Genomic DNA, 27,394 nt, shown 5'->3' on the forward strand with positions numbered 1-27,394 from the left:
GGTCTGGACGACAGAAACACGAGAATTTCATTGCACAGTAGTCTTAAAGATGAACCTTACATACAGTGCATTCACAAGGAAACAATCATTGTGAGATCTAATGTTAAAAAATCATTGCGAGATCCCTGTTAATGAAAAAAGTAAAGTCTTTCTCCTCTTTCCAGCCTAGCTTTCCCAGCTGCCAGATGTATCTGGATATGGTTGTGTTCCTTCATAACTACCCCCAGGATACCCTAGAAGTAACACACTGTTCTCACCTTTGCATCTTGAGATGTGCCTTTCACAGTGTGCGTTCAGGAGGCTCAGCATGCAGGTCTTTATGAGCTCAGGGGGATAAGCAGATCTGGAAGATATGTCAAGTCACAAGTTCTCGGTCTATAATGTGAAAAATAACATGTGGGCACTCAGCCAAAATTCTCTTTTTTCCTAGTTTAAAATAACATGGAAACTCTGCAACCCCCATGTACAGGGTGCAGACCACTCCCAGAACTGGTTTCTACAATTTACATTACAGGGCTGTAAAAAATTAAGCTGGGATACCTGGATAGCTGTTTAGCCCCTGCACTTGTATGCTCTATAACCTTACAGTTTGAAAGGGAGGTCTGGTAACTTTACTCCATATCCCCCTCCCCTTTCCTTATTACCAGCACCAGCACAATATTAGAAAGATGAGAAGGGTCTAGCCTCTCTAGCTAACTACTAACTTATATATTATAAGCTTCTTTTCAAGAACTACCGGTAATTCTTAGCTAATTTGTAATCTACTATAATTTTAGTCAGAGCATAGAACATGGGTTGCACACTAGGTGGTATATTTTTACTGCAGATTGTTGTGTACTTTTATTGTACTTTGGAAGGCAGTTGCCAGAACCAAGGAGTCCGCAATGGAGTTAGTGCATTTTGGAGACATAGAATACAATGGCAAAACAGTGGAAGAGTGTATAGCCTGCAGAGCCAGGGACCTCACTACAAGCCTCCAAGGAGACAAGGAGCTGTAGCTCATACAGCAAATAGTTCTACGCTTTTGTTGAGCACTCAAAACCAGACAGGTACTTTGGCGGCTATAAGACCTCAGTCTTCAATTTCTAACAGCAATCAAAGGGATGGCTCACAGCAAACAAACATACAAAGGCCAAGGGAGAATCCTAACCAACAATGGTTCCAGGCATCAAGGTCAGGATACCAAGGAAATGATGTGACAGGCGGAAGCAGAGATGGTACTCGGGAAAGACTTCCTGGTGCAGTCCATCCTTCACGTAGGCAACAGTCTCAGAGAGTCAATACAACAACAGGCAATACAGCAAGATTGAATGTGATGCAAGGGGATGATCCACGAAACCCCTATAAGAACCATGAAGAAAATGCCTATTACAACTATTTTAATACAAATGAAAGAAGGAGAACAAGCCAAAGATGGCCAATCTATGGCACAAGATACTTCCAGTATGGTAAGATACACAAGTAACTTTATCAATTCAATCAGTACACTACAAGGACACTTAGTCCAGCATGTATCTCTATATTATATGTGTGGTAGGAGGCATTTTTAAACTTTAGAATAAAACATGGTTTGCAGAACTGTCCTATATATATCCATGTGTTAACGAAATATGAGCTAGATACTTATCTAGGAGTTTTTATGGTAGCATAAAACAGATATTGAGGGGCATTTATGAAAGTTTGCTTAGGTATGCAATTTTTTTTTCACTTCCATTCTGCTTATGTGCGACAAATTTACTATATTGTTGCACAGCGTTAATAAATTTTCCGCAGGTAAGCAAAAGCAGGAGTTTTTTCTCACCTAAGCGAAAACAATAGTCAGTTTCTGTTAGTTAAGCCAAGGTTCGGCTGGAGTATATATAGTAGGTTTTTAAAGCCTTAGCGACTTTTTTGCGAATGTTGCGGTTGATAAATTTCTGACTATGGCAAGTCAAAATAGTAAAAACGCTTATGTACGCCAATTTGAAAAAAACAAATGCTTCTCTCGCGGCAATTTTATGCGAAAAAACTCAGGTAAATCGGTTGATTAATGTCCGTCATTGTCTCTAATAGTTATCACCAGCTCTTCAAACCGAGCCATTCAAATCTAAATGAATGAACGGGGTATTGATTAAACAGTCCTTAAAATTTCTATCCACCAGAGGCTACCACTGTCTATACTAGAAAACAATGGTAAAGAAAGTTTGGTTTGGTCTAGATTGGTTGCAAGAGATATAGAAAAATTCCAACAATTCTCCTGAATAAGTTTATTTCGTGATTTACTGGGTTAATGCTATGATATTATTGGAAAGGGAAGGAAATTCCCTCTGCAAATCTGTAGCTAACATAAAACTTAGATTATATTATATTGTATTCCTAAAATGAATCAAAAAATATACAGGGAGATCATAGGGCACATTCCTTCATGTATTTACCAGTGTTAGTTGTATTGCATTCCACTTTGCTCCAGCTATGGTAAAAGAAACAAAGACTTAAAAGAAATGTATTCCAGGCTTTACTCCTACACATCTAACAAAGAGTCCTTCATGAACCAACTGTGTGCTATACATGACTGTATGATCATTTTATTCCACCTCTCTTCTACTACAAACATAACATTGTATGCTGGTCATATACTTCGGTAAAACAAATACTCCAGACACATTTGATACAACTACAAGTTGAAATTCTTTATATCAGGTGAATAAATATCTAGCGCTTCTATTACTATTAATCTTCTACTGGCAAGTCATGCTAGGACAGGTAGTTTGAGGACAGGTGTGTTGAGTAAATGGCAATTTATAGTCTATGGAAGCAGGACACCTGTCTAGTGTATTACACATTTGTGGTATGTGTGAACCCTGCAGACAGTATTAACCTCAGGTAACTTTTAGACTGTAAACTGTATCCTGTTATTATAGAGGAACATTATGTAAATTATTTTCCTCCAGAAGGAATAAAACTGTCTCTCTACTGCTCCTTATTATAGTTAGCCTTCTTGAAAGTCATTAACGAAACATGACAAAAAGTTTTAGGCAAACTTCAACCTACTCTTCAAGGACGAGCTACTCACTCAAGTAGCTGTATTTCTTTTAAAACAGATGATAGAATATATGCTCTGTGACCTAAGTGCAGCATGCCACACACAAAAAAAAATCACAAGGATGAAGTCTATCACTAACTCCCTCTAAAAAAAATATATGGGCCCCTACAAAACATTCAGATTTTCTCCCTACCCAATGGCTTATGTGAAGGTTGGGGATTAATGCCCTCTATTGCAAACGCCGCCATTGCAGGGAGGACTGAAGAACCTGATAGCCACACACACCACTTCTAGACCCCAAGGAGGGACTACCTAAAAGGGTGCTAAACCCCCAAAATATCTTGTGACAAATAAACAAGGACAATAAACACACCGACAAAAATGTAATAAATAAATAAGCATGTTCACTGTGACAGCCCCGGCATCTGGCTGGATCTATGAAAACTCCTTGTACAATCCTAGCCAGGAAGCAATAACAGCTGTGTGCTTAGAAGGTAAATGGCATGCAAAAGTGCCATTATCCAGTGGGGTTCCATCCGCAGTGAATTCAGATACTTCATGGCCAATCCCCACTCCTGGGGGACCTCTGTACCTCAGGTTTTCAATGCACTCAAACCTCATGTTTTTGATCAATAGGCCTGGGTTGCCTACAGGAAGTCATTGGGACAGCCTGAATGCACCCAGCACATTACCCATCCTACATTAGCAGCCCTTACCACTAATAAGAACTGATACTATGCTTTATTTAAGCCAAAATCCCCAAAAACAACCTGTAGTATCTGTAGGGGTTCTTATCCCTCATCACTGAAGCCTGTGAGAGCTGTGCCTCGCCATGCGTCGAACACACGCACTTCCTGAGTTTGGTCTCCTGCCGGGCCAGAAGAAGACCACATTACCTGTATGACCTGCGCAGGGAACAGAACAGAGCCACCTAGTGGCCAATTTCAATCACATTAAAAACATATAAAGGTTGAGAATTTTAACATCAAGTAAATAGTAAAGTGTCTTATAATTACATAAGGAACAATATATTCAAAGTTTAGTTTGGTGAGAGGTTAAAGATTACCGCCAGACAATGCTCCATGGAAAAAAAGATATGTACATTAGCTCTCCTCCAGAAGTAGAGAAGTGGGCTATCTAGTGTCACCTACTGCAGGTAGCCTCCTTGTTAATCAATGCCGAACCCATTAAAGGGTTTTAATCATGACTAAGGATTATAAGTCAAACCAGAATCTCCTGCACAATCTGTGGACATCTGTTTTGTGGATTCTTGAACAATTAAATCCTTCAGCTGTCTCTAATGTTTAGATAAGTTTGTATCATATATTAAAATACTCTTGCAGTTAGGAATGTTAAAATTATTGAAAATGTAGGACTTGTCACTATTGTGGATGATCAGTGTTGACAACATGAGGTCATAGTTGCGAATTAATCTTATGATCAAAAGACATTTATACTTCTGACATGTAACAACAGAATAATTATGTTGAATAAAACATTAACTTGAATGAGTGAGTTTATACACTCCCACTGGCTTTCCTCCAGGAAGATATGTTACCCATGACTCTTCACCTCTATTAGTGAATGCATAAAGTATGCTGGATGTTTATACAAGTGAAATTAATTGCTTACAATACTCTCATACATCCTATTAAACATCTGGTGGTGGAGTGTTATCACATAATAATAAGACGTTCTGTATATTCATATCTCTACTTTGTGCATGTATTTGTACTTAAATAGTTCCCCAAAAGGGCAACCATAGAATCAATGCAGAGCATGATTTACATATTTAGGTTAGTCTACCATGACATGAAACAATGGTTTTGAGAGACAAGCCAGCTCAATTAGGAAAACTATAAAGGGCATGGTTCAGTAAAAAAGATTTCGTTATTTTAGCTAACTATGCTCATTTAATTTTTAGCTAACTATGCTCATTTAATTTGAAAAGAAAAGAAAAAAAATCCTGTACTTACCCTACTCACTCCCCCACTGCTGTCTCAGTGTTGTCCCCATTGCGCTTTCCTGTGTCAGTTCCAGCACAAGGACCTTACCGCTGAGCCAATCATTGGGCGCAGTAGTATTTCACTGGCGCAAAGTAACACAGTGGTGTTTTATTCTTCTTACACTGTGGATATTATCCCCTTAACAACATCAGACGTAAATGTACGTCATGGTGCGGTGGTACTTAATGCACCATGACGTACATTTACGTCATGGGCATGACCGCGAGCACCGAACCGGTGCTTGTATCATGCGCAGCAGGTCCTGTATGCTATCAGCAGCTGGGGACCCGCCGGTAATGGCGGACATCAGTGATCGTGGCGATATCCGCCATTAACCCCTCACATGCCGTGATCAATACAGATCACGGCATCTGCGGCACTTAATATGGATGATCGGATCGCCTGCAGCGCTGCCGCGGGGATCCGATTGTCTGTAATAGCAGTTGGAGGTCCTCTCACCTGCCTCCGGCCATCTCCTGGGGTCTTCTGCTCTGGTCTGAGATCGAGCAGACCAGAGCAGAAGATCGCCGATAATACTGATCAGTGCTATGCCCTATGCACAGCACTGAACAGTATTAGCAATCGATTGCTATAAATATTAAAGTGTAAAAAAAAGTTTAAAAAAATAAATAAAAAAAAGAATAAAAATTTGAAAAATCCCCCCCCCCAACAATAAGGTAAAACGTCCAATTTTCCCATTTTACCCCCCAAAAGCGTAAATAAATGTCCGTACTATTAAAAGTTTATGTTAATGAACAGCGTAAACATAAAAAAAAAGTTAAAAAATTACTGCTTTTTTGTCACATCATATCCCCCCCCCCCCCCCAAAAAAAAAAAAAAAAAAAATGTATTAAATGTTTTATATACGTAAATGTGTTATCCATAATAAGTACAGATGACGGTGCCGGACTGAAAGCCGTGGTCTGCTGCGGTTTCAGTCTGGCAACAAAAACGGATACAGTCCAAAAATGAGCCCGTCCGGCTCACTGAATTGAATGAGGTGCGGCACAGGTTCGGTGGGGATACAGCAGTAACCAGTTTTCAAATTCTCCTGCCGGATCCGTTTGCCGGATCCATAAACTATGATGTGAATGCAGCCTAAAGGAATAATTGCAGCATTCCAAGGGCAGTGGAAATTGTCTCTGGTCTTTTTTTTTTTTTACCTTTTAGAATAATAGACACAAACACAAAACAATACTACACTGATCTTGATTAAAAATGTTAAATAATGTTTTCCTCTCCTCAGGGCTCCCAGACTTGGTTCCAGATCCCTACTACATCCAGGCCTCCATTTATGTGCAAAAAATGTCCATGTACAGCCTGAGATGTGCAGCTGAGGAGAACTGCCTTGCAAGGTCAGTCTAACTATAATTTTAAAAAGTGATAGAATTCATACAAACACATTCCTTGATGTTTAATCTCACTAACTAGGCATCCTAAGTCCATTCTATGACCGTTCGTATGCCCAGATTCTGGGCATACAGATTTGGTAGCTTTAGCAGAATCTATTGACATTACTCTGATGTATATAAGCGTATTACACTGATTAAGGCTGAAAATTTACATTGCAGTCCGGTATCTACAGAACGATATTTTGGGAAGACCCATCCCACAGGGTTATTTGAAATGATGGGCATGTAAACAATAGTTCAACTTAGCTGAAGACGTTATCCAAAAACTATCAACTCACCACATCAAAAGTTCCACAGAGGGTAAATAGGGTGGAGGCAAAGCACGCCTGCTGTTCAATTCCCTCAGGGGCTAGGGAGCTCTGTCCTTGGGATCCCAGTATTCAGACCCCAGTGATGGACACTTGACAAAAAAAAATATTGGTTACAACTTCCTATACTGACAACATCAAATGGAAATAAAGTGCGTAACATAAAATTCCGACAGGTAAGTGGGAGAGAAGGGGAGCAAAAAGATTACATTTAACTTTGATCTGATACACTTAAACATGTAATTATTTGTGACAATAAAAACAATTGAAATTTCCCACGTCTGTGTGTTGACTTGTATTCCAAAATGGTCAATGGGGGATATTTATCATTTGTGGCTGCATTTATCAAAATGGTACACAGACTTGCACAAATGAAAAATCACCTTAGAACTTGCTGTAGGGTGTCACTTTTCAAAAACAAGGCAGACATGGTATGAATTTGCGTTTTTTTTTTTTAACGCTTGCACGCTTTTTTTGCACCTTTTTACAAAAGGGGCACATTATAAATATCTTCCACTGTAACTGATAACAATGATTCACTGCATTTCACAGTTAGTGTCTATTGTAAAATTGTGCAAAATGTTTGCGCAAAACTGATTACAAATTACTGCCAATAAAATGTCAGGAAGGCAATAATAAATCTCCCCTTATGTTTATATATAATGAATAGACCACACACTGTAATTAGAAACAAAAACTTCCCTTGTAGATTAGTCTTAATTGACAATGTAGGAAACATAGGCAAATGGCTGCAAGAAAAGACCACAAGATCCATCAAGTCTGCCCTCATATCACTTTCTTATCATCTTGCATACGTATATGTAAATTATTCAACCACATCTGCTGGAGGTTTCTTTACTGCCTACATCCAGCAGTCGTATGGCAGAAGGATATATATATATATTTTTTAATTCCTCAGGAAGTCTCGGGCTCAGAAGTTTCTGGGAAATGGAAAAAAAAAATATCCTACTGCCGGACCACTGCTGGATATAGGCTTTAAAGGAGTACTCCGGTGAAAAACTATATATTTTTTTTAAATCAACTGGTGCCAGAAAATTTTACAGATTTGTAAATTACTTCTATTTAAAAATCTTAATCCTTCCAGTATTTATCAGCTGCTGTATGCTCCAGAGGAAGTTGCATTGTTATTTTCCCCCTGACCACAGTACTCTCCGCTGACACCTCTGTCTATGTCAGGAACTGTCCAGAGTAGGAGCAAATCCCCATAGCAAGCCTATCCTGCTCTGGACAGTTCCTAAAATGGACAGAGAGCACTGTGGCAAGGCAGAAAATAAATTTAAAGGAAAATACCTTCTTCTGGAGAATACAGCAGCTGATAAGTACTGGAATAGAAGTAATGTACCACATTACTGGGCATGCTGGGAGTTGTAGTTTTGCAACATCTGGAGGGCCACGGTTTAGAAACCACTGTAAACTGTGGCCCTCCGGATGTTGCTAGGCAACAACTCACCTAGCAGGACCCGGATGTATTGCTGCCGCCGCCGCACACGGAGGATCCTCGCATGGAGGATCGCGCTCCGGGATCCAGGATCCAGGTAAGCGACCTTTGGCGCCGACCTTCCCTGGACAGTTCCCCCGTTTTGCCCGGATAGGTGGGCAAAGCGGGGGAACCGAACTTTAACCCCCCCCCCTCCCCCGGTCTGCTATCGGTCGGTCGCTCGGCCGACCAATAGCAGGGATAGGAGGGGTGGCACCCCTGCCACCAAACTCCTATCCCTTCAGGGGGATCGAGGGTGTCTCGGACACCCCCGATCCCGCTTATTTTCCGGGTCACCGGGTCACCAGTTACCCATATGACCCGGAATCGTGCAGATCGCAGGTCTGAATTGACCTGCGATTTGTGCCCATCGCGGTTATGGGGGGGTCTCAGGACCCCCTCGGCGATGTGCCGGGATGCCTGCTGTTAGATAACAGCAGTCATCCCGGCCCGATCACCGCTACCGGTGACGCGGCGCTCCCGGAACGCAGCGACGTACATGTACGTCTCCACGCGCCAAGTGACACTTCGCGGCGCTGTACATGTACGTCGCTCATCGTGAAGGGGTTAAAGCATCTACAACTCTTACAGTGAAATAATATTGTGAGATTACTTCTTAATTTCTCCTTTAATTAAAGTGCAAATCCCAAGTTTTAGGCCTGTGCGCTCTTCATCTCCAGTGTGAGGAGACGCAGGCCACGCCAGGCGGTACAGTTGTCCAAACAACTGTAAACAATCTGCAAAGTTCCTTCTACGAGTCCTATTCATCAGAAACGGTCAAGTGCATGGAACTTTACTGGTAAGTTCCTGATACAGACAAAGGTGTCAGCAGAGAGCTCGGTGGTCAGACTGGAAAGATAACATTTTGGACATGCTCTATTTCATCACTGTCTTATACAGGAATGTTAGATTAGTTACAAGGTTGAAAATAAAGCACAATTCCTTTAGTCAGTCAGTCAAGGGACCTGATAGGTGCCAGATCAAAAAATATCCTTGAATGAATGATCAGACGGTCATCGAAAATTACATGAAATTCCCTTGTAAGGGTAGACGCACACCAGGTGCATTTTCTGCAGAAAATCACACAGTAATTTTATACAGATACTGGGGGAGATTTATCAAAACCTGTGCAGAGGAAGAGTGGTGCAGTTGCCCATAGCAACCAATTAGATTGCTTCTTTCATTTTCCACAGGTCTCTAAAGAGGCCTGTGGAAAATGAAAGAAGCAATCTGATTGGTTGCTATGGGCAACTGCACCACTCTTCCTCTGCACAGGTTTTGATAAATCTCCCCCAGTATCTGTATAAAAAGCTTTGCAGATTTTGTTGCAGATTTGCTAAGGACTTGAGGGGAGATTTATCAAAACCTGTGCAGAGAAAAAGTTGCTCAGTTGCCCATAGCAACCAATCAGATCGCTTCTTTCATTTTTAACAAGGTCTCTGCAAAATGAAAGAAGCGATCTGATTGGTTGCTATGGGCAACTGGGCAACTTTTGCTTTGAACAGGTTTTGATAAATCTCCCCCTTGGTGCATATTTTACCTTCCTCATTGATTTCAATGGGGTAATTTGCAACAAATCCATAAAAAAAGACATCCTGTAGATCATTTATTTTGCATTTTAGGCAGAAACATGTCTGTGTATAGATGAGATTTCAAATATTGCCTCTACTTTTCTACTTTGCTGGTACTGAAATCCGCGGCAGATTGTGCGTATGATTGATTGTGTGCCCATATTGGTTCCTCAGCTCAGTGTTACACTTCTGGAGGGAGATTTATCAAAACCTGTTCAGAGGAAAAGTTGCTGAGTTGCCCATAGCAACCAATCAGATCTCTATCATTTTGCAGAGAGGCCTTTTCAAAAATGAAAGAAGCAATTTGATTGGTTGCTATGGGCAACTCAGCAACTTCTCCACTGGACAGGTTTTGATAAATCTCCCCCCTGGTCTCCAGAATCTTTACAATCAATTGCATTGCATGCTAGTAACAAATTTTAGCTTATAAGGGTACATCCACAAGGGTGGGTTACACACAAGTTTACCGCTGTGTAATTTTCCCAGTAGAAAATATGTAGCAGGCAACACTGAGGTCAATGTAATCTGCTGTAGATTTTCTGCTCCAGAAATTCCACTGCGAAAAATCCTCAGCGTAAAACTAAAACTTGCGATGGGAAACTTGTGGGTAACCTTCCCTTGTGAACGTACACTTAGGGTTTCTGTATGATCACAAAAACACAGATTTAAAAAATGTCACCGTTCATTTGTAATGAAACACATCCATGAGGCAGACTTCAACTCACTCACCGGGGAGTCTGTGAATCCCATTGTGGTCCCAGAAGCCAAGAAATCAGCCTTCCCCCAAATCCCGGCCCCCTTCACTGCCATCTTAATTATTGCATTCATATAAAAAATTGGGTAATTAACTTACATCTTGTTATTTCCATAGTGGGGCTCAACTTCTCCTTCTAAGGGCCCCAACAAGAACTCTCTTGCCAATAAGTCACAGTAAGAAAAATAGGAAAGCCAGACAGAAATAATAAATAAGTTATTGTAGTTAGACTACTAAAAACTACTAGTCTCTAAGGGCAGACCAGGCTAAACCCTAGGAGAGAATAAGGATCTGGTATCCAACCATAAATTGGTCTTAAACAAGGTACAACAAGACCGGGGCTAATGGAATCAAAAGTGGGCAAATAGACAAACAGAAGGACAAAAGGGAAAACACATGGCAGCATAAAAACATATTATTGGCAAACTGAGCTGACAGAGATCAGAAACCTAAGAAGTTGGATATGGATATTGTTGTAAACTCCAAACAGATGTCTCTGCATTGTACATTATGCACAATTTTATGTCTGCTGACAGGAAAAAAATAGGCATGGTCATGTGGCTTGATATTTTTTTGAGTCCTTTACAAGCCCTAAGTTTTACATATTGACAGGTATCAGCTATTGTTGACTCCTGTTCCCTCTTTTATGGCTGCTGGAGGATGGACAGTAGAAGAAAAAGCTAGAGGAACATAACCAGGAACATAACCAGGAAAACAGGGGAAAAAATAGACTAAGAATTTGCTGAAGAAATGTAACGGGAGGAAAATGGGAGAAAACGCATCTTAAAGGGGTACTCAACTGGCCAGTTGTTACAGTTGCGCTCCGGCCGAAAACTCCGTCCGTGAGCGCTTCCTGTCCGCGCTGCTGACAGGGCTGAGATTCGAATCGCGGGACGTGCCCACATGAGAGTCTCAGCCCGTCACTCACCTACTTGTGTCTCTGCTCCCTGGTGTCCCCACAGCTCTGGCATGCGTGCCTCTGCTTCCTAGGGTGCGCACGTGCCGGAGCTCTGTTTCTTAAAGGGCCAGTACCAATTAATTAAAGTGCATGCACCTGACCCCTGATCCATAAGTATCTGCTCCTCCCTGTGCCAGATCTTTGGTTGCCTAAGCGTTAGTGAAGTCCTGTTTCCCAGAGTCTGCGTATCTATTCCTGTTCCGTCCTATCCTGTACCTGTGTTCCTGCCCTGTCCTGCTGTCATCCTGTCAGTCTCTGCCAGTGCCACGTCACCCCCCAGTTACCTGTGTGGACAATCGTGCCAGGGGTAGCGACCTGGGTCCCACCTGCTGCAGCAAAACCATCCCATTTTGCGGCAGGCTCTGGTTAAAACCAGTGGCACCTTAGACCCCGCTCCCTGGCACGGCTCAAATCTCCTTCCACACAGGCCCAGAGGATCCATCACCTGTAGTCCACCTGCCGTGATTCCTAACACCAGTGTTCTGGCTGCATTCAGAACATTTAGTTCCGAACGCTGTGCGCGCGCTGCCGTGGCCGTCCCCGGCAGTGCGCGTACATCGCTCGGAACTAAATGTTCTGAATGCAGCCGGAACACTGGCCTGTGGAGTACCCCTTTAACAGTTGACTGATGGAAAGTAACAGGGGGGAGGAAACAATAGAAAGAGCAATGCAGAGTCTAGAACATTCAAACATTCCTGGTAGCAAGATAAAATAAAATGGAGAAACATTAAGAGAAATAATAGTAAGGATAGAATGTTACATGTATGGGTACAACCTGCAAAATAAAATAAAATAAATAACACAGGATTCCACATTATTCAATGTATTTCTCATGAAGAGTTGGTTCTCCAGATCTCTACTGAAATAATTATTCTGATAAGACAATAACTTTGTTGCAGGAGGCTTGGAATGTTTCTCAGTACGTGACATAACTTCATATTTCACATCAAACATCCAGCTAAATTGTTTTAAGGCGCCCAAGGCAAAGTTTGCAAAATGCAGGTTATTTAAAAGATTAGATTTCACTTTGTACCATAATGCTTATGCATAAGTATTAACTTGATAGAACCACCTTTTGCGGCAAGTCTATTTGGGTATGGAAATGTTTGTCTATTCTTCTTGGCAAAAAAGCTGAAGCTCAGTCACATTGGATGGACACCGCTTGTGCATAGCAATTTTCAAGTCTTACTATCGATTCTCAAAGAATTTACAGTGCCTTGCAAAAGTATTCACTCCCCCCCCCCCCTTGACTTCGCAACCCAGAATTAACATGGATTGTTTGAGGATTTTGATCATTTAAGTTACAGAACATACCCACAACTTTGAAAATGTTTTTTATTTGATTTATTTATTGTGAAGCAAATAACAAATAGGACAAAATAACAGGAAAAGTCAATGTGCATAACTATTCACCCCCATAAAGTCAATACTTTTTAGAGCCACCTTTTGCAGCAATCACAGCTCCAAGTAACTTTGGATAAGTCTCTATGAGCTTGCCGCATCTTACCACTGGGATTTTTGCCCATTCCTCCTTTAAAAACTGCTCCAGCTCCTTCAAGTTGGATGGTTTGCGCTTGTGAACAGCAATCTTTAAGTCTGACCACAGATTTTCGATTGGATTGAGATCTGGGCTTTGACTTGGCCATTCCAATACATTTACATGTTTTCCCTTAACCCCTTAACGACGCAGGACGTATATTTACGTCCTGCGCCGGCTCCCGCGATATGAAGCGGGATCACGCCGCGATCCCGCATCATATCGCGTGGGTCCTGGCGCTAATCAACGGCCGGGACCCGCGGCTAATACCACACATCGCCGATCGCGGCGATGTGCGGTATTAACCCTTTAGAAGCGGCGGTCAAAGCTGACCGCCGCTTCTAAAGTGAAACTGAAAGTATCCCGGCTGCTCAGTCGGGCTGTTCGGGACCGCCGCGGTGAAATCGCGGCGTCCCGAACAGCTGATCGGACACCGGGAGGGCTCTTACCTGCCTCCTCGGTGTCCGATCGACGAATGACTGCTCCGTGCCTGAGATCCAGGCAGGAGCAGTCAAGCGCCGATAATGCTGATCACAGGCGTGTTAATACACGCCTGTGATCAGGATGAGAGATCAGTGTGTGCAGTGTTATAGGTCCCTATGGGACCTATAACACTGCAAAAAAAAAGTAAAAAAAAAGTGTTAATAAAGGTCATTTAACCCCTTCCCTAATAAATGTTTGAATCACCCCCCTTTTCCCATAAAAAAAATAAAACAGTGTAAAAAAAATTTAAAATAAACATATGTGGTATCGCCGCGTGCGTAAATGTCCGAACTATAAAAATATATCATTAATTAAGCCGTACGGTCAATGGCGTACGCGCAAAAAAATTCCAAAGTCCAAAAAAGCGTATTTTGGTAACTTTTTATAACATTAAAAAATGAATAAAAAGTGATCAAAAAGTCAGATCAAAACAAAAATCATACCAATAAAAACTTCAGATCACGGCGCAAAAAATGAGTCCTCATACCTCCCCGTACGTGGAAAAATAGTTATAGGGGTCAGAAGATGACATTTTTAAACGTATAAATTTTCCTGCATGTAGTTATGATTTTTTCCAGAAGTGCGACAAAATCAAACCTATATAAGTAGGGTATCATTTTAACCGTATGGACCTACAGAATAATGATAAGGTGTAATTTTTACCGAAATATGCACTGCGTAGAAACGGAAGCCCCCAAAAGTTACAAAATGGCTTTTTTTCAATTTTGTCGCACAATTATTTTTTTTTCCGTTTCGCCGTGCATTTTTGGGTAAAATGACTAATGTCACTGCAAAGTAGAATTGGCGACGCAAAAAATAAGCCATAATATGGATTTTTAGGTGGAAAATTGAAAGGGTTATGATTTTTAAAAGGTAAGGAGGAAAAAATGAAAGTGCAAAAACGGAAAAACCCTGAGTCCTTAAGGGGTTAAACCACTCAAGTGTTGCTTTAGCAGTGTGTTTGGGGTCATTGTCCTGCTGGAAGGTGAACCTCCATTCTTGCCTCACATCATGCACGAGTGGTACAGATTTTGCTCAAGAATACCCCTGTATTTAGCACCATCCATCTTTCCTTCAACTCTGACCAGTTTCTCAGTCCCGGCTGCAGAAAAACATCCCCACAGCATGATGCTGCCACCACATTTCACTGTGGGGATGGTGTTCTTTGAGTGATGTGATGGGTTTGTGCCAGACATGGCTGAAAAGTAAAATTTTAGTCTCATCAGACCAGAACACCTTCCTCCATACATTTTGGGAGTCTCTCACATGCCTTTTTGCAAACTCACAATGTGCCTTTTTGTTTTTAGCTGAAAGTAATGGCTTTCTTCTGCCCACTCTGCCATAAAGCCCAACTCTATGGAGTGTACGGCTTATTGTTGTCCTATTTACAGATACTCCAGTCTCTGCTGTGGAACTCTGTAGCTCCTCCAGGGTTACCTTAGGTCTCTGTGCTGTCTCTCTGATTAATGCCCTCCTTGCCCGGTCCGTGAGTTTTGGTGGGCGGCCGTCTCTTGGCAGGTTTGCTTTTGTGCCATGTTTTTTCCATTTGGTTATGATAGATTTGATGGTGCTCCTGGGGATCATCAAAGATTTGTATATTTTTTTTATAACCTAACCTTGACTTGTACAACATCGTCCCTTACTTGTTTGGAGAGTTCCTTGGTCTTCATGGCAGTGTTTGGTTACTGATGCCTCTTGCTTAGGTATTGCAGCCTCTGGGGCCTTTCAAAAAAAGGTGTGTATATGTAATGATAGATCATGTTACACTTAGATTGCACACAGGTGGACATCATTTCACTAATTATATGACTTCTGAAGGTAATTTGTTGCACCAGAGCTTTTTATGAGCTTCCTAACAAAGGGGGTGAATACAATCGCACATGCCAATTTTCTGTTTTCTAAACAATAGTTTTATTTACATATTTTTCTCATATAACATCACCAACTTAGACTATTGTGTTCTGACCTATCACATAAAATTCAGATTAACAAAACATTGAACTTAAGGCTGTTATGTACCAAAATACAAAAAAAAAAGTCAAGGGGGTGAATACTTTTGCAAGGCACTGTAGGTCTGGGATTTGACTAGGCCATTTTAGGGCATTAATATGTTTTGCTCTAAGCCATTCCATTGTAGCTCTGGCTGTATGTTTAGGGCCATTGTCCTGATAAAAGATGAAGCTCCACCACAGTCTCAAGTCTATTGTAGAATGCATTACACTGTAATTGGCGCCAACCATCTCTCCATCAATTCTAAACCGTTTCCCTGCTCCTGCTGAAGAGAAACATCCCCACAGCATGATGCTACCCCCACCATGTTTTACTGCTGGGGTTTGTGTGCTCAGGGTGATGGCCAATGTTAGGTTTCTGCCACACACAGCATTTGCAGTTTATTTTTGGTCTCATCTGACCAGAGCAACGTCTTCCACATATTTTTGTCTCCCACATGGCTTGTGGCAAACTCCAAATGGGATTTCTTGTGGATCAGTTTTAACAATGGCTTTATTCTTGCCACTCTACTTTAAGGCCATTTGTGGAGTAAATGACTAATAGTTGTCCTGTGGACAGATTCTCTCACCTCAGCTAATGATCCATGGGCCTCTTGTTGCTTTTCCGATGAATATTCTACTTGCTCGGCTTGTCAGTTTTCGATGGACAGCCTTGTCTTAATAGGTTTGCAGTTATGCCATATTCTTTCTATTTTCTGATGATGGATTCTATGGTGCTCCATGAGGCATTTTTTCTAGTCATGCCCCCTCCCATAGACATGAATGGAGAGGCGTAATGTGATGTCACTAGGGGCGTGGCCGTAACGTCACGTCCCCTTCTCGGAGGCAGCGCCCGGCACAGAATGCCGGGGGCTGAACCAAGATCGCGGGGGTCCCCAGCAGCGGGACCCCTGCGATCATACATCTTATCTTTTGGACAGAGGACAGTATAAACCCGGAATACCCCTTTAAAAGTACAGTGGTTAATGATAATTTCTACCCTGTAGTCTTCTAGCTAGTATTGCATAAGCGTGATATAAAGCTATCCATTTCCTATCCTATATATTTTGGTTTACACAAAAAAATAATTCTAAACATGTCTTCTGAACTGAAAACGTAAAACAAACAAAGAAAAAGGCATAAAATTAGGATAGGTTTGCTGCCAAGTTTAATGATGCAACTACAATTTACTAGCCTCAGAGGACTTTCTACGTGGCTTTGTTCCAAGTTATTCCACTTGATCATCACAGCTGAGTCCAGCAAAAAAAATAAAAAATTACATTGTTACCAATCTGTCTTATTTCTAACCATAAGAATTTGTGACTACAGGGGTCCCACAAGAGCCCCACTGTGTCCCAGATAACCCACAATAGAACACACACGATCCTTTTCTACACATATTCTAGATCTTAAGAAAAAGGAATTTACATTTTTAGTAAATCAGCTGATTAAAGAATGACAACTAATATAGTATAGGCATGAATGACTACTGAAAATAGGTATAATCCTATTCATACATCACAATAAGACCAAAGATGAATGTTGGGCTTCGAGATCCTTGGTCACCTATGGGAAAAAAAACATTTTTGCATCACCTGAGTGCTTTTTTATGGTAGTAGTGGAGGATGGAATGGAGATCTATCCTCTTCAGCAGTGAAACCCACTTTTGTCTCAGACGCAATGATCAGTCAGAGATTGGTCTGGAGGTTGTGTGGGTAACGCCATGAAATAGCCTTCACAAAGGAATGTCACACCAATCCTACTCCCAGGACTATGGTGGAGGGTGGCATAATGAACAGTATCCGGATCCTCTATTCTTCATTCCAGGTATACCAACAGCTCCATTTATTTGGTTGTGGAACCAGTGATATGGCCATTTATCTGAAGTGTCCAAGGAGCCATTTTTCAACATGACAACACCAGACCACATGTTACTTCTGCTACTGTGCGCAGCTTGAATGCCCTAAATGCTACCATGGTCTGCAGCGTCTCCAGACTTGCCCCAATCAAGCACATCTGGGACGTCATGTTGGCAATTGAATAGGGAGCTGTCAGCAGCAGATGATTTGTGCGAACAGATGCTTTCTCATACAATCATTTAATACCTTATTGATAGCACGCCATGAAAGTGCCTGTATTTGTGCATGTGGCATGCATACTCGACACTGAATAAATTGAGATGCTTTCAATATTTTGTTTCCATTCTTTAATTATTTGCATATTATTAACTTGTTTATGAATCCGGACTATTCCTTCTTAGTGTTGCAATTTTATTATTAAGCAGTATATTTCAATATATTATGTTTCTGACTAGACAACTTCAGCGAAAAATATGGTATTGCAGTGAATGTACAAATGAATACAGTGAAACCTCTTTAACCTGTTGGGGAGGGGGGGCGTACAGGTACTTAAGAACGGAGGGCGTACCTGTACATCCACCATATTTCCGATCACCGGCGTTCGCCGGGGGAGTGATCGGAACGGGATGCCTGCTGAAATCATTCAGCAGGCATCCCGTGACATCGCCCAAAGGGTCCTGAGACCCCCCCCCCCATATCAATTCAGACCGGTGATTTGCGGAAATTCCGGGTCATTCGCGTCTCCGTTGATCCGATGACCTGGAAGAAATATGGTTACGGATGGCGTAACACACGACACTCACCACCCTCTACATGTAGATGGGAGGTGGCATTGATGCAACCTCCCAGAGCCCTGTGATTGGACGGTCTGTATGACCATCCAATCACTTGTAGTGGCGGGAGGGTATCTCTTCCCTTTGTCCTCCCGAAGCCCCCTAGATCTCTTCTGTGCTCTGTTCTGCCCACCAACAGCTTGTAGTTGGTGAGCAGAGCAGAGAGACTGAGGAGATTCTTCAGTGATCCCCCCATACTGTGCCATCCAGTGCCTCCAGTATCCCCCACTGTGCTTCTTCTGTCAGGGATAGCAGTTTATAGGCAGGGACAGTACTGTGTAAAAAAAAAAAATATATATATATATATATATATATATATATATATATATATATATATATGTATATATATATTTTTATTTATTTATTTATTTTATTTTTTTGCAGTGCTCGCCATCTGAGTTCTGAGGGTGCACAGCACCTTTTGTTGTTTGCCCCAGACCTTACCGGGGTGCTGCAGCTTATTACCATCTTTTATTTTTTTTATTCACTAACTGTGGCCTTATAACTGTGGCCTATAAGAGAGCGGCCAGCCACTGTTAGTGAATTTCCCACCCCACCGCTGATCAGTGCCATCCCACTGATCAGCGTTTTTTTGGGGTGCAGCGCTTTTTCGGGGATACAGTATTAGAAGTTTGTCAGAAAGCTCCACTCACCAGTTCGGAAGGATAAAATCTTTAAGACTTTATTGGTAGCTTTAAAACATTGTACAGGCTCGGCATACCAGCAGGGGAGATGATGAAGTTAAGGATAGCAGTAGCTACTTCGCGCCGTCTTGCGCTCACACCTCTCCTATACATAGGTTGCGTTTTCAGGCATATCAGGGTTTTTTATTTTCTTGTTTTTTTTTTCTAGCACCTTTTTTGGGGATTTGCGGTCCGTGCCACCAGCAGCAGGTCCGTGCTGTGTGGACAGACCCCCTGTGTGCGCCTGCCCTGCCGCTGACCGCTGCAGTAATATATCACTGATCAGCGTATTTTTTTTATGGTTTAGGCAGGTGCTTTTTTTTCCCTCCCCCTTTTTTTGTGCGCCCCCTGCTGCCACTGAGCCCTAATCAGTGGCACACACAACTGATTAGGTATCTCTTCTTTGGGGCACGTTTTTTTTGCGCTAGAAGTACACCCTTAATTTTTTCTTTGTTAGTGGGTGGGTTAGAGTAAGTTAGGGTAGGTTAGGGATAAAGTAGAAGCCCCCCACACATACACACATTTCAAACACACACACACACACCCCAGAAAAGTTAGGAAATGGCCTGCAGGGCATTTTTAGCAGAGGAGGCATATGCCTTATTTACCTCAGACACTGAAAGTGCCAGTGATAGCGAGGAAGACCCCACTTTCCTGTTGTCTTCCTCGCTCTCCTCATCATCAAGTTCTGATGATGAGCCCCATGGCAGCGGAGACGCCAATGTGTGAGGCTACAAACCCCCCATAAAACTGACCCTGTGCCCCATACTAGTATGAGCAACCCTATCGTACTAGCATGCCAGCCCACCAGGAAAGTCCACCAGTACCCTTTACCGGTGAACCTGTCTTGATTGCACCAGAGAACTATGAGCCCGTGATTCCTGGGTTTGTTGGAAACCCAAGAATCAAGATTGACATTGCTGGCTTTACTGAAATTGACTTTTTTAGTTATTTTTTCAGTGAAGACTTTGTCAATCTGATGGTGGAGCAGACGAACCTGTACGCCCAACGGTTCGCTGCTGCACACCTGGGCTCCATTTTGGCTAGGCCCAATGGATGGTTTGCCGTCAATGCAGCCGAAAATAGGACATTTTGGGCCTCGTGCTGCATATGGGTCTAGTCAAAAAACCTAGTGTCAGGCAATCCTGGAGTGGGGACGTACTCTACCAGACCCAACTCTATAGTATGGCAATGCCATAGGAATGTTTTGAGGCCATACGGATATGCCTGCATTACGCTATATAATGCAGCATGGCCCCCCCAAGGTGATCCTGCCTAACACCGCCTTTGCAAAATCAGACCGGTCATAAATCACTTTGAGGCCAAGTTTTTGGAGGCCTGTGTTCCCCAAAGGGAGGTCTTTATTGATGAGTCTCTCATTAGTTTTAAGGGGAGATTCATTTTCCACCAATATATCCCATCTAAGCGGACGAGCTATGGTGTGAAACTTTATAAACTCCGTGAGAGTACCTCAGGGTACACTTACAGGGTTAGAGTGTACGAGGGTCTAGATTCCCACATTGAACCCCCAGAATGCCCCCCATTCTGGGAGTCAGTGGGAAGCTTGTGTGGGACCTTTTGCACCCACTACTGGATAAGGGTTAAAACCTTTACGTGGATAACTTATATACCAGTATCCCTCTTTTCACATCGTGCGGAAAAATCAGAGAGGCCTCCCGACCTATCCCTTCCAGGCACCAATCCCCAGAGGGATTGGTTAATGGAGGGATGGCCATCCAAATAAAACATTCCCAGAATGATAAAGAAGGGCGTAGGGTTTGTGGTGGGCACACGTTTTACTTTTGGCTATGCTCTGGGTACACAGATGGTATTTCAGTTAGAAAATATCAATTTTCATTTTTCACAAACTACTCTTTCCTGAAAAATAAATATATGAAACACCCGTCCGTTCCAAATGTCCACTTCACCCCTGAAGGTGGTGTACGGTCCGTAATGGTGTCACATGTGGGTTTCTTTTTGTATTTTCCTCTGAATGTATGTAACCGTCAGCTACTGAAATGTCTTAGGCCTCAAATGCGAACATAGCTCTATGAGTCTTGAGCCCTGTTATGTGCCCATACAGCACATTTGGGGTATTTCTTTGCTTGGGAGAAATAGGGCTAAAAATTTTGGGGGCATTTTTCTCCTATTAGCTCTTGGGATATAGCAAAATTTTGGTTAACACCAGCATTTTAGTGAAAAAAATAAAATTTTTCATTTTTACAGGCTACTGTTCAAATAACCTGTGAGGTGTAAATACTCATTGTACCCCTTGTTATGTTCCTCGAGGGGTGTACTTTAAAAATTGAGGTCACTTGCCGTTTTTTTTTCTAGATTTTATGTCAGAACCTCTTGCCATTGCAGGGCAAATCACCACCTTAGGCCTCAAAGGTTCTTTGTGCTCTTTCACTCCTTAGCCCTGTTGTGCGACCACACAGCACAATACATCTACATATGTGGTATTTCCTTACTTGGGAGAAATTGGGCTCCAAATTTTGGGGGGGGGGGGGGGGAGATTTTTCCTCCTATAATCCCTGTTGAAAATGAAAAATTTGGTCTGACACCAGCAATTCAGTGTTAAAAATCAGAATTTCATTTTTACAGCCCACTGTTCAAAATACCTGTGAGTTGTAAATACCCACTGCACCCCTTGTTATGTTCCTTGAGGGGCGGTAGTTTCCAAAATGTTATACATGTGGGGGGTTTCCACTGTCCTGGCACCATGGGGGCTTTGTAAATGCACATGACGCTCCTACTACTGGAGACCTGTAGTGTGCCCGCAGAGCACTTTACATAAGGGGTATTTCCTTATTCGGGAGAAAATGGGTTACAAATTCTGAGGGAATTTTTTCTGATTACACCTTGTGAAAATGAAAAGTTTGGGGTGACAACTGCATTTTAGTGTTAAAAATCAAATGTTTCATTTTTACAAACCACTGTTCAAAAAACCTATAAGGTGTAAGTACTCGCTGTAATGCTTATTATGTTCCTTGAGGGGTGTAGTTTCCAAAATTCTGTCACATGTGGAGGGTTTCCACTGTTCTAGGACCATGGGGGCTTTGTACATGCACATGGCCCCCAACTTCAATCCCAGACAAGTTCTCTTTCTCCAAAAGCCCAATAGCGCTCCTTCTCTTCTGAGACCTGAAGTGTGCCCGCATATGGGTATTTCCTTATTCGGGAGAAATTGGAATGCAAATTTTGGGGGGATTTTTCTCCAACTACCCCTTGTGAAAATTAAAAGTTTGGGGTAACACTAGCATTTTAGTGTTAAAAATAAAATTTTTCATTTTCATGTCAAACTTTAACGAAAAGTTGTCAAACACCTGTAAGGTGTTAAGGCTCAATATACCTCTTGATCCTAAGGGGTATAGTTTCCCAAATAGTGTGCCACATGGGGGATTTTGCTGTTTTGGCACCAAGGGGGCTACCTAAATGCGACATGCCCCCCAAAAACCATTACGGCAAAAGTTGCTCTTTCCCTCCTGAGCCATGTTGTGCACCCGCAAGACACTTTACATCCACATATGAGGTATTGCCATACTAGGGAGAAATTGGGTTACAAATTTACCCCTTGTAAAAATAAAATAAATGGGGCTACAAGAACGTTAGTGTAAAAAACCTGAGATTTTGAGTTTTCTCCTTCACATTGCTGCTATTCCTGTGAAACACCAAAAGGGTTAACAAACTTTCTGGATGTCATTTTGAATACTTTCAGGGGTTCAGTTTCTAAAATGGGTTCTTTTGTGGGGGATTTCTTAGAGAAAGGTCCCTCAAATCCACTTAAAAATGTACTGGGCCCTGTTAAGATTTAGCATTTTTCATGAAAATTTGGAAAATTGCTGCTTTACTTTGAAGCCCTAAAATGTCCTCAAAAAGTAAAAACGTGTCAACTTTATGATGCAAACATAAAGTAGACATATTGTATATGTAAATCAATATATAATTTATTTGGTAAGACCCCTTTCTTTACAAGCAGAGAGTTTCAAATTTAGAAAAATTTTAAATTTTTCATGAATTTTTTTACATTTTTCACAAATAAATGATGCAAGTATCAAAGGAAATTAGAAAGTAGAATATGTCACGAAAAAATTATCTCGGAATTAAATTCATAAGTAAAAGCATCCAAGAGTTATTAATGCATAAAGTGACAAAGGTCAGATTTGCAAAAAAAATGCTCTTGTCCTTAAGGTCGAAATGGGCTTCATCCCCAAGGGGTTTAAAGACTACCCCTTTAAGAAGATCACCCCCTTAACAACACAGTATGCATAGTAGGTATTTACTTTGAGAAGCCTACTTACAAAGACTACTACTTTTTAATGAAATTTGAGTGGTCTTCTCAAAGAGGTTTGACTGTGTTGAATGTGACATCATATGATTTTTTATGGTATGTGTACTAGAATATTTCAGAAAACTTCTAAATAACATTTTGTTGGTGTTTGCAAAAAATAAGGAGTTTATGCATAATCTCAATCAACTAGTTATTTTTTATATAACCATACTTGGTACAATAGCAATGGTACAGGTACATACATAGAGTTGCCCTTCCAAGTAGTAAGAGTGTAGGTTCGGTAGAGATGCCCATGCCATTAGTTTTGGACAAAGTAAGGTGGAGTGATGCACCTTACTTCTCAGCAGGCTTTCCTTTGCATACAGTGTTGATGGACTACAGAGATAATAAGGGTTACTACGTCTTAAGACCTCAGAAAAGGTTGATATGACTTACGCCACCGATTTGACTTTGGAGCCTTGGTAGCTTTTTTAAAATTAATTATTATTGTGTTGTAACACTCTTGAATACGGCTTGCTGTGCCTTCAGAGACCTGTGCTCATTCTACTGTACTTTATGATCTAAACATGCTTAAATGTATTGACCACCGGCTGTTTATATGTCACCTTATATGTCACCTTTACCTCTTAGCCCAGCTTTGATGGCAGCAAGGTTGGCTCTGTGCCGTTGTAGATCAGAAGAAAAATCAGGGAAGATGAATAACCCACCGCAATGCCAAGTTATCTCATGCAGTGTTGAATAGACAGTAGAATCAGATGCGGTCACTGCATAGTGTGCTAAGATGGGTTAAGGAGGTGTCCAGAGTGGTGACAGTCCTGCAGGGACTTGATGTACTCTTTCAACTGTGAAGCAGAAGAGAAAGGCAGGTCAGGAAACAGTTCCTTGATCTACATTTCAACAAATGCGCTAGGGTTCTGACGTTCAGTCCGCTTGGGCAGACAAATAAACTGATATTATTTTGGTGTAATCCGTTTTCTAGATTATGGTTTCAATGCTTTCTCTGTTCCACCTGGGCCTAAAGTGAGCTGATAGACACTTGCATCAGAGCTACTGTGTCTTCGGGTACGTTCACACACGCGGATTTTAGCTGCAGGTCTGCTGGTGAAGGCCCTGCTCTATGCTGGCTTTACATGTACCTGTTCGTAGCGGCAATACGCCGCTACCAGCAGACACAGTGCAGTGATGTTAGCGGCGTACTCACACATTGCGGCCGCTCTCCCTGCTCTGAGCTAGGCAGAGAGCTCCCACGATGTGTGAGTATACTGCGACTCGCACATCGCAGGGTGTCTGCTGGTAGCGGCGTATTGCCGCTACGAGCAGGCACATGTAAAGCCAGCATAAAGCGGGCCTTCACCAGCAGATTTGCAATGTAAAATACGCTGTAAATCCGCGCGTGTGAACGTACCCTTCTAGTGCTGAGACTAGTGCAAAGAGCCGTTTTATATAGTTTTGCAGGCATGGATAACTTGAAGGTGTGTAGTAGAAATGAGCAAACTTTTGAAAAATTCAATTCGGACGATTCGCCGAAATCTCCGAAAAAATTTGATTCAATGTGAATTTATTTGCGATAAATCTATATTAAAAATGGCTATTTCTGGCCTACAGAGAGTCTCAATAGGGGTGTAGAACACTTTGCTTTGTTCCAACACGCATATGGAGTGTGCTGGGGTAGTGAAATAATACTGTTATTCAGTATGACATGCAGATTACCGGCATCGCTTTTAGAATCACTGCCGCAGAGCGGCACAATGACAGAGCCTGGAGGTGGCATCAGTATGAGGAGACCATATAGTGGCTGAATGACACAGCGTGGAGGAGTTGGCAGCATTTGGAGATCATATAGTGGTTGAATGACACAGCCTGGAGTTGTCGGCAGCATGAGGAGACCATAAAGTGGCTGAATGACACAGCCAAGAGCTGGCAGCAGCATAAGTAGACACTAGGGCTTCACAATCCCCAAGATTAAAAGATGAATTTTGAAATTTAAATTGAACATTTATGGTAGATAGTGCTAACATAAAAAAAAAATTTGGCCCAGACCCAGCAGCATCAGTAAACCATATATTGTCTGAATGACACAGCCTAGAGTTGGCTGAAGCATGAGGAGACCATATAGTGTCTGAATGGCACAGCCTGGAGTTGGTAGCAGCATGAGTAGACACTAGGGCTTCACAATCCCTAAGATTAAAATATGAATTCTGAAATTTAAACTGAAGATTTTGGGTAGCTAGTGCTACCATAACAACATTTTTATTTCCAGATTTTATTCCCAGGCCCAGTAGCGTCAGTAAACCATATATTGCCTGAATGACACAGCCTGGAGTTGGCTGAAGCATGAGGAGACCATATAATGTCTGAATAGCACAGCCTAGAGTTGGCATAAGCATGAGGAGACCATTGAAATTTATGATTTTTACATTTAAATGTAAGATTTTTACATTTAAACTAAGGATTTTGAAATTGAAATTTAACTACTCTGCCTGACATACTTATTGCATATATGAGGGGAGTACAATATGCTTCACTCCGCTTAAAACAATATTTGTCTAGAACAGCAGCAGGTGTGTACTATTAGCTGTCCTTTCACAGCATGTAGACCGTGGACAGATTAATATGTACAAAATAGTACACTACTTAGATGTAGGTATGTGGTATGCACTTATGAGGGCAGAAAAATGTGCTACAGTTTACTTGAAAATTCTTATTTTCACTTGTGTCCCAGATTCCAAAATTCCTTTATAATCTGAAATTGTCAGAATACCACCTGACATTCAAAATAATAAAATGTTACATACATTCTCTGAATTAAAGGATCCTTCATTAGATGACAAAATGAGTATTGTGTGTTCCAGTGACATTAGCTCATCGGAGGAACAGGAAAACATGATACAAGTTAATTCTGCAACTGAAGAACCACAACAACGAATGAACGACTTAAAGCCTACTGGAATTGAGGAACTTCAAAATGGTAAATCTACCACCTGGGATAGTCAGTCAATTCCAACAGCCGGTGGTCAATATCCACAGTTCCCTGTTTCTACTAGTCCTTGGCAATACTCCTTTTATTACTGGTCTGGAATCAACATGGCAATAATGCTGGGAGAGTAAACCAAGGATACCCACACGTTTCCTACAATACACAGTCAATATATGGAGACCATATAGTGGCTGAATGACACAGCATGGAGGTGGCTGAAGCATGAGGAGACCATATAATGTCTGAATGACACAGCCTAGAGAGTTGGCTGAAGCATGAGAAGAGACCATACAGTGGATGAATGGCACATCCTGGAGTTGGCTGAAGCATGAGGAGACCATATAGTGGCTGAATGGCACAGCCTGAAGTTTGTGGCAGCATGAGGAGACCATATAGTGTCTGAATGACACAGCTTGGAGTTGGCAGAAGCATGAGGAGACCATTGAAATTTAAGATTTTGAAATTGAGGATTTTGAAATTGAAATTTTAACTCCCAAGTTTTAGTGTCCCAGGCCCTGGCGTGTGGGTACAAAGGACCAAATCTAACAATGAGTCACATGTCACATGGCAGCACAATGATAGAGTCTGGAGGTGGCATCAGTATGAGGAGACCATATAGTGGCTGAATGATTGCCTGGAGTTTGTGGCAGCATAGGGAGACCATATAGTGTCTGAATGCCACAGCCTGGAGGTGGCTGAAGTATGAGGAGACCATATAGTGTCTGAATGGCACAGCCTGGAGGTGGTTGAAGCATGAGGAGACCATATAGTGGCTGAATGCCACAGCCTGGAAGTGGCAGAAGCATGAGGAGACCATACAGTGACTGAATGGCACAGCCTAGAGGTGGCTATAGCATAAGGATACCATATAGTGGCTGAATGCCACAGCCTGGAGGTGGCAGAAGCATGAGGAGACCATATAGTGACTGAATGGCACAGCCTAGAGGTGGCTATAGCATGAGGATACCATATGGTGGCTGAATGGCACAGCCTGGAGGTGGCATCAGGAGTCCTGAACGTGACCCTAATGCAAGAAATTTCTGAAACTGGGGACCACCACCATAAGTTTTGCAGTGTCCATGGCAGCACAATGAGAGAGCCTGGAGGTGATAGCATAAGAACGAGGAGACCATAGAGCAGCACAATTAGAGAGCCTGGAGGTGGCAGAATCAGCATGAGGCGACCATATGGCAGCACAATGACAGAGCTTGGAG

General features: G+C 42.0%; 1 protein-coding gene across 3 annotated transcripts in view; it reads left to right on the forward strand.

Moving 5' to 3' along the window:
• Nucleotides 1-27,394, forward strand: part of LOX (lysyl oxidase) — a 56,266-nt gene that overhangs the window by 8,608 nt on the left and 20,264 nt on the right. For 2 of the 3 annotated variants that reach the window (XM_056537356.1, XM_056537355.1), the window contains exon 2: nt 6,275-6,383. In XM_056537356.1, the coding sequence (XP_056393331.1) occupies nt 6,275-6,383 (109 nt within the window). Of the gene's footprint in view, nt 1-790; nt 1,449-6,274; nt 6,384-27,394 lie in introns of those variants that run through there. The other variant, XM_056537357.1, reaches the window with a different exon arrangement.

Source organism: Hyla sarda, chromosome 1, assembly GCF_029499605.1.
Source record: "Hyla sarda isolate aHylSar1 chromosome 1, aHylSar1.hap1, whole genome shotgun sequence".
In the NCBI taxonomy this organism is placed as follows: Eukaryota; Metazoa; Chordata; class Amphibia; order Anura; family Hylidae; genus Hyla; species Hyla sarda.